Source organism: Cervus elaphus, chromosome 22, assembly GCF_910594005.1.
Source record: "Cervus elaphus chromosome 22, mCerEla1.1, whole genome shotgun sequence".
In the NCBI taxonomy this organism is placed as follows: Eukaryota; Metazoa; Chordata; class Mammalia; order Artiodactyla; family Cervidae; genus Cervus; species Cervus elaphus.
The window spans coordinates 22,953,975-22,962,057 of NC_057836.1; the positions used below are offsets into that span (position 1 = coordinate 22,953,975).

General features: G+C 43.7%; 1 protein-coding gene across 2 annotated transcripts; it reads right to left on the reverse strand.

Annotated features, from left to right (window-relative positions):
• Window positions 1-745: 745 nt before the first annotated feature.
• GPRC5D (G protein-coupled receptor class C group 5 member D) lies at window positions 746-7,763 on the reverse strand. Of its 2 annotated transcripts, XM_043881565.1 has the most exons (4): window positions 7,611-7,763; window positions 5,942-6,876; window positions 2,097-2,165; window positions 746-1,002 (listed from the first exon to the last, which is right to left on the reverse strand). In XM_043881565.1, exons 2-4 carry the CDS (start codon window positions 6,834-6,836, stop codon window positions 995-997), a joined length of 972 nt encoding a protein of 323 aa, XP_043737500.1. In that variant the 5' UTR covers window positions 6,837-6,876; window positions 7,611-7,763; the 3' UTR covers window positions 746-994. The 2 variants fall into 2 exon arrangements, with proteins under 2 accessions (XP_043737500.1, XP_043737501.1); XM_043881566.1 differs by lacking the exon at window positions 2,097-2,165.
• Between the last annotated feature and the right edge of the window lie 320 nt (window positions 7,764-8,083).

The window sequence follows — 8,083 nt, forward strand, 5'->3', positions numbered from 1 at the left end:
CAGCCTGAAGAAGACACTTTGCAGCCTTACAACCCCCCAAATCTAACTAACACATGGTCCAAAGTTTGATCAAATAAAATGAGGATAAGCCTCAGAGGCAATTTGGTACAAAGAGGTTCAATTTTACCTTTACTAATTTTAGGGAAAACATGTTGGGAAACAGCATTAGCCATCCTATATGTCTTTAATGGGTTTACTGAAATTTATCAGCTGACTCAAACACCTCTTACCTTTGAAACTAAACGAAACAAAATTGTGTTGAAGGTGTTGTTGTTATCATTTTTTGGATAAAAACTAGGAGGATGGGTGACAATGCTGCAATCCTTTATGAGCATCAACTCAGTGGCTCTTACCTGGCTGTTACTGGTTCATCAAAGCAGGTCACTGATCTCAGTCATGTCTACGCCATACTTGCTGTTGCAGGAGTTCTTATGCTGTGGGAGAAACCTGCTGGATTGCAAGCCCATGAAATGTACAATTGTGGAGATCCTGAGGGTTCTGCTGTGACATTTATTGCAAATTCTGGGTCAATCATATTGAGGGGCCCCTTTTGAAAAAACGGCTAGAGGAGTAATCCAATAGTAAGTTGCTGCTGCCATCTGTACTTTGTCACGTTAGCATGACCCTAAGTTCATCAAACTGAGGTCTTTTGGTCTCATTAGTAAGAGGTGCCAACTTGTCCTAGCATTGCTGGGGAAGAGAATCTTTCAGTTACATGAATGAAGAAAGAGACACATAGTCACGGTAGGGTGGCCAGAAAGATTGTAATTATGCTTGAAGGGCAGGGTCCTGATGAAGGGCCCCAGATGGATGGAGAGGAGCAGGAGGCAGGGAAGGAAGGATGCTTTGTTGGCAGAAAGGCTTCCCACTTGCCCATTGGGGTGACAGGATGATCTTCTGGGTTTTCACGACTCGTGTTTTCTGTGGACTTTCTAATTCTGCATCTTGCTGGGGGCTTCCTTTAGCCCATGGAATGAGATATTTCTGTGTGGCATCAACAATCTGCAACAGAAGAAATGCCATCAATAGCTTTCTCAGCCAACATAGGGGATGATACTCTGCAAAACTATGCCCGAAATATTATCATTTCACCATCATTTAATCCTTTGTTAATGAAACAAAAAAGAAAAAAAAATGTTGAGTCTACCCACATCATTTTTGCTCTTAGCCATTAATAAGAATCTGTTTGCAAAATTACTGGAAGTTAAAAGTAACCCAAGAAGTTCTTGGCGGGGATAGTGAAGATTTTCTCATCATGTAAATACCCTCTGGAGGCTTAATTACAGCAAATGATATAGCTATGTCCTGGCCTATGTGTCATTCCAGGAAAAGGCAACGTCAGATAACAGACCAAAGGGATTAACCTAGTTACGGTTGCCTAGTACAGTTCATTGAACGAGCAGTCTGGGCATGGCTTTCTCTCTTGGATTTTAGTGACTTCTGACCCCATAATACAAGTGTGTCCCAAAGTGGTATTTTTGGCTGTTTGGCTTTGTTTGTCTTCTAGCCATCATGGCACAAATATAAGTTAACTCTGGTTCTACTCAGCAGTGTCCCTATTTTTGCAGGCATAAAATGGGTGCACCCATCTGGGCGTCCAGATGATGCTGACACACCCAGCCCAGTTCTTGGGGCGGCCCAGACAGTGACTCAGAGAGGCAGCCAGCATGGTCCAGGAGATGCATTTAGACAACTGATGCTAAAAACAGTTCCTACTCTCATGCATATTTCTAACCTCCCTCCCCCTTGTCCCCAAGGCGAAAAGTGAGCTTGCTCCTCTTCACTCTCCCATGAACCCTTCAAGCTGCCATTTCTTTCAGGGACATTCACGTGCATCAGAATTTATTGCCAATGGCAGTGGCAGTGGGGGGTTGGGAATGGTTTGGGAAGAAGCAAAAGGCAGGGTTTAGCTTCATTGTGCTGCCCTGATGTGGATTCAGTCTGGATGGCTCAGGCTCTGCATGTCTGGAGGAATGACCCTGCCCTGTCTATCTTCTATTGAGTCTGGAAAGCCATTGGAGAGGAAGCCTGATAGCTCGCCTGAGGAAGTGGGCTTCCTCCGTCCTTCCCTGGAGAATGCAGATAAGCACATTTACCTGCAGCTGATTGGGGGCTACCATACGCAGTTAATGCTACATCCTCCTCAGCGCCATCACTGTCTCGGGCTGCAAGCCAAAGGGGGGGAAGGTCTGGGTTAGTGTCAGAGGTTCACCTGGAAACATCACCTTAGGAGGGTGGGGCTCAGTGGCTTGCAAAGAGGCTCCGTCCTTTAAAAATAAATTCTCCACTGAGGCTACTTTTTTTTTTTTAATTTGTGATTTAAAAAAGAGCATTGTTAAAAAAAAAAAAAAAGAGCATTGTTAAAGCTTCAGAGGAAGGTTGCATACAGATCACAATTGTGTACGCAGGAGAAGTACCTCTGTGCTTAGTAACTGAAGGGGCTGAAGCCTCATCGTCACTTTCACGAGCAAAAGTTGGTATTTGCAGGAAGGAAAATAATCTGAAGGGCTTGTGTTGGCAAGAACGTTTTTCTCCTGTTTTCCATCATTTGCTATTCATTGACTCGGTTTTTACATTGCATAGCCTCATTGTTTCTGTCTTAATACCTTCCAAAAAAAATCATACTAGATTTGTCTGTAGATATTTAAACAAGGGATAGAAAAAAATACCCACAATAATGTGATTCATTAAAATGCACATGGGTCTTGGTTTTAGCGAACTTGATAAAACAATATTCTAAGTAATCTAAAACAGATAAAGTAGGCACTACTAGAATAGCAGCTTTCCTTTCATAAAAAAAGGTTCATGTCTGATATTCTAGATTTTTATTGCTTTTATTTATTTATTTTTTGCCACATCCTGAGGCATGTGGGATCTTAGTTCCCTGACCAGGGATTGAACCCCCACTACCTGCAATGGAAGCATGGAGTCTTAACCACTGGACCACCAGGGAAGTCCCCCTGATGGTTTAGGATCTTTGCAAATGATATCACACTAAAAATTCTCAGTTAAAAGAGCAATTGATTTTAAAAATTCAGTCGATATGCAGTTTTTCAGGAGCATGTTTATATCACAGGGCACAGACTATTTATACCCATTTGCTTGGTGTTTTGTAGTAATATGCCTGATTGGATTTTTATTCTTCATCTAGATGTTTTTATATCTTTGAACTAAGTCCATATATCACTTTAGAGAGAATCTTTAAAGACTAATCGTTTGAAAGACTTCCAGGGAAATGAAATCCTTAATCCCCTTTGCTGATTTACTTCAGTGTACCAACTCTTTGCATTTAATCTGAATGCTTTGCGCTTCCATTTGAGTCTATTTCTACCATTCATCTTTAACTGGAGACAGGAAACAGGACAGCAGCCTCTTGGGGAGAAGTCATCATGTGTGTGAAATTCCCTGCTAATCCCCTCTTGTTTTACTCTTCTTTTAACTGATTAACTCTGGTCTCAGAACCCAGTGGTAAATCAAATAATTATGTGACTGCAATCACAGCTATAAATCAGAAGACACACATGACAAATGCATGCCTCACAGACTGGAACAAAATGTGTTTTGGTACAGAATTTAGAGAGAACCTGAATGTTGGTGAGAAAGGCACCTAAAGCTTAAGAACTACCATCTCCCTTTCATCTGCTTCACCTTCCCACGTAGGTCTATTGTTCTAACCCCTTCATCATCTTGGAGGTTTTCCACCAAGTCTCTCCAGATCCCCACACTTCTCCTCAGTGGGTCCCAGAGCTGGAATGGGTATTCTTGTCAGGGACTGACCGACGCTGAGAACAAAGGCCTGACTGTTCTTGCTGACCGCACATCTGTCTACACAGCACTGCGCTTGTTTCCTGAGCAGACAAAACCAAACACAGCTGTGAGCTGCTTTCCCACAGCCAGCTCTTGACCCACAGCAACACTTAGAATTTTTTACATTATTGTTATTACATTGTCCTGCTCTGGGTCTTATCTATTTTGCATCTCTTTGTATGTTTTTTTCTGAGCTAGGTGTCATTTCATACATTTTCCTGAGTTTGAATCATTCTTCTGATTTTTGACATCTGTACTTTTTTCCAGGTGACCTACATCCTGATTCCCTTCTCTAAGCTTAAGTTTCTGGTTATTCCGCCCAGTTTTGGAGAGCAATCTACATGTTCTTTTCTACACCATTGATTTTTCTTCCCACAAAATATCAAATTACATTGACAATGACTATCTCTGGCAGAAATGAATTTTCTACCAATGCTCTAGTAATAAGGATAGTTATAAGGAAACATTGTGCTTTTGAAAGCTCTTATTTTTCCATAGGACATGTCTTAGAACACTTTAAATACCTGCCTAATCTTTGGGGGGTATGGAAAATTGATTGCTACAGGTCCCAATGTGTTTTGGGTATTATGAAACACCAAGAACTCTCTTTCTGTCTGATTTTGTTTCCTAGAGACATATGACAGCAAACAAAGCAGACACAAAAGTTTTATCTTATTTTTTGGTGAGAACTATGAGAAGTCGTTTCAAGAAAGATTGACTCTGCAACTTTGCCATGAACCTCACATCATCAAAAGTAATGAGAAACTCATATAGGAAGGATGTATAGTCTCAATTTCCGATTCATGGTCAACTGAACTGAACAGAATTAATGGATGCAGCTATCTGAACAGGAATTAATTTGAATGTGTAATTAGCCATAGATTACAGCTCAAAAAGTGTATGACTTGACAGGAAAGCTTCTATTAATTTTTTTGAGCCTGGTGAATATAATGTGCGCTATGCAATACATAAAATAACATCATCTTTGCACATTAGAAATACATTGTGAAAAATCAGATGCCTATTAAGACACAGAAATGGATGTAAAACTGTGATATTTGGTTATGAATAATGGGCCAGATGTTTCTGAAAGGAATTAATGAGTTTTGATGTCTTTCCAGATCACTGATATTAGCCATTTATTCCCCCAGGTTATTGGAGTCCAAGTCTCCTTATTATCATGGATAATACGTTTTATTCTTTAACAACGTATAGTCAGGTGACTTGGTCTTACATAAGGATTCAAATCTGACCCAGAAATTATTATGAAAATGTCACATAAGCAAGTTCTTGATTTCTATTAATGATTACACATCTGAGCTTCTGCTCAGAATTCTCACTTAATGGCGCTTCCTGTCACTTTTTGTAAACCTTGAAGGCTCTCAAGAAGTGAATGGTTTGCAAAGTAGACATCAGAAGTTATTGGGCTTTGTGACTCTAATGAGATGATGAGTCGTACGAATCAGTCTACTATGATGTTTGGGGAAGTTAATTTTGAGACTTAAATTTTAAAAATGTCAGTCACTGCTGCCAGGGGTGACTTTTGCACTTGATGGCCAAAATATCTGGACTTAGCACGCTATGTCATGCAAGGGCACGACCAAAGCCTAATTTGGGGCTGGTAAACTCATTTTATAGTGGGTGCCTTTCTTTATCCAGTAAGAATACTCAGAGCCACACCCTCTTTATTTAGGACCTCTGAGTCATTTCTGTCTTGGCCTCTCCTCATGAATCTCTGTATTCTGGATGAGCTGATTTTTCAGAAAAGTTTAACCTTGCCTATGTCTGCCTCTCTAGGCTTGAGCTATTTAGTCACCTCCCTAAGTCTTCCCTGGTGGTCCAGTCAGTAAAGAGTTTGCCTGCAATGCGGAAGACCTGGGTTCAATCCCTGGGTCGGGAAGATCCTGTGGAGGAGGAAATGGCAACCCACTCCAGTATTCTTGCCTGGAGAATCCCATCGACAGAGGAGCCTGCTGGGCTACAATCCATGGGGTCGCAAAGAATCAGACACGACTGAGCGACTAACGCTAGATCCTGACCATTCCCTTTTTGTTCCTTCCTGCTTTATCCTCTGGCCCTGTTTTTCCTCCTGCTTTGCTCACAGGAGAGCCTCCCCAAGTTCCCCAGAGAGTACCTCTTGAGAGCTCCTGAGTCTCTGCTCTGAAGCTGCGTTCGTAAGTCGGGAGCGGGCAGGCATTGCTTGGCAGGGGGCAATCCTGCTGACATGATCGGTAGAGAATGCACAGCTCTGGGACAATGTACAGTAGCAGGAAAACCCACGCGTTGGTGACCAGGGCGATGCAGATGACGGGGTCGTCCCACTGGGGCTGCCGTTGGAGCTGTGTGTTGCCCCTCATGAGCATGGAGATCCACACCACCCAGATGATGATGGAGACCAGCACGGTGACAAAGATGAACCTGCCGTGCTGCTTCCAGTTCTCACAAGGGCCGCAGAAGGTGGTCTTGGAGACAAAGAACGTGAGGGCCATCAGGAAGAGGACGTAGATCAGGAGGACCACGAAGTCCACGTTGAGCTGATAGGGCGTCATGTGCACAAACATGCCACCCCTGGTCATGATGAGAGTCACGTACTCAATGGCGATGATGGTCTGCAACAGGCTGACCCCAATAGCAATGCACAGAATTGTCGTCCAAGAGAAGGAGACTCGACCCCGGACCAGCTTCACCAGGTTGGAGGCGTGAGCCAAGAGGCACGAGAAGCAGAGAGCAAAGAGGACCCCAAAGAGAAAGTAGCGGATGGGGGCAGTCTGCTGATTGAGCTGGATGATGAAGGCAAAAGCAAGGCCAAAGAGCCCCAGCACACCCAGGAGGAAGAGGAACTGGGTGGGGAGGACATTCCAGTGGGCGCAGTCTTGGACCCTTCTCATGAGGAAGAGAAACGCCAGGAGCAGCAGAACTGTGACCACTATGCCAACTGCTGCCAGGGACTCCAGAACGATGCCCCACGCTCCCTCGGTGTCACAGAGGAAGTAATAGTCCCCAGTGGACTCCTTGCAGTCCTCATACATGGTGACTTCTTGGTACCTCACTAGAACAATCTTCTGTTCCCTGCAAAAAAAAAAAACCAAGATGAAACAAACACGACTTTACCTTCACCTACAAGAACGTCTGCTGGGTAGTCCTGGACAGGACACTATAATATCTCTGATTCCCAGATGAAAATGCCTGGACACATTGAATGAAATAGCTCAGAACTATCCACCCCTCAAAACTATCCTAGCTCCATCCTGCTAGGAAAGGAGAACCATCTTCATTTGAGGCCTCTGGATCATTCATGAATTTCATGTCATAATTTCCACCAAGGCTTTTTGAAGCCTAAGGCAGAATTTTTTTCATAAAGATGGGGTGTGTGACAACGTCTGCATGATTGCTGGACTCCGGTTATAGCAGGCTCCAGAAAAAGGGTTGCCAACATTAGTGGACCATTTGATCATTCAAGACATGAGGTGCTGCTCAAAGGAGACAGGCTCTTCCCAGTCATTTTAATGACTGTTCCTTCTTTTAATTCAAGTCAATCCAACACATTATTCTTAAATACCCACTGTTCATTTGTCAAAGAATTTTACAAAGTGGTCTCTGCCCTCAATTAATTTTTTGGAGAGTGTAGCACCAAACTGTCTTGAGTAGGGTTGTCTAGAAAAAATATCACACATATTCATTTGGAAACAAGTACCTAGCAGCTGAATACCCCCAATTCCACTCCCCTCTGGCTATTCCCAAGCCAGCTGGCTTGAGTGACCCAGCCTGACAGCTGAGGGCATGGTCTCTTCATTCCCACTTACCTCCTCTGTGTCCACGCTGGAGGCTGAGGCTGTAGTGGCTGCGAGGTTGTAACTGCCAATGAGTAAGAAAGAGACAACCTCAGTGTCTTTAATCTCTCCCCAAATGGGCGGAAGGATGGAGGCACCCACTGGGGTTCCTACAGCGCCTATAAAAAGAACCGGAAGGTCAGAAAGACACACCTATTCAAGTTTCCCAGCAGCCTGTCTATAGAGATTTCTTTGGTGAGAACAACTGTTTTTCATTTTACTGCTAACCAGAGGCACCTTGACCTTAGGGAGGTCCTGAAGGGGGGTGTGGCTTTAGGAAAGACCGCCTCTTCCGCACAGGCGCCGATGTGATGGGGGGCTGCAAAAGGCCTTCCCTTGGCCACATGAGGGCATGCCATTCTTCTTCTGACCTACTCCCTACAAAGAGCTTCTCAAGTGGCTCGGTGGTAAAGAATCTGCCCGCAATGCAGGAGACTCGGGTTCTC

Coding starts and splice junctions, on each gene's coding strand:
- GPRC5D (XM_043881565.1), bottom strand. CDS start 6,836: ATGTATGAGGACTGCAAGGAGTCCACTGGGGACTATTACTTCCTCTGT. Junction 2,166..5,941: donor GACTCAGGAGCTCTCAAGAG/GTACTCTCTGGG, acceptor TTTGGCTTGCAG/CCCGAGACAGTGATGGCGCT.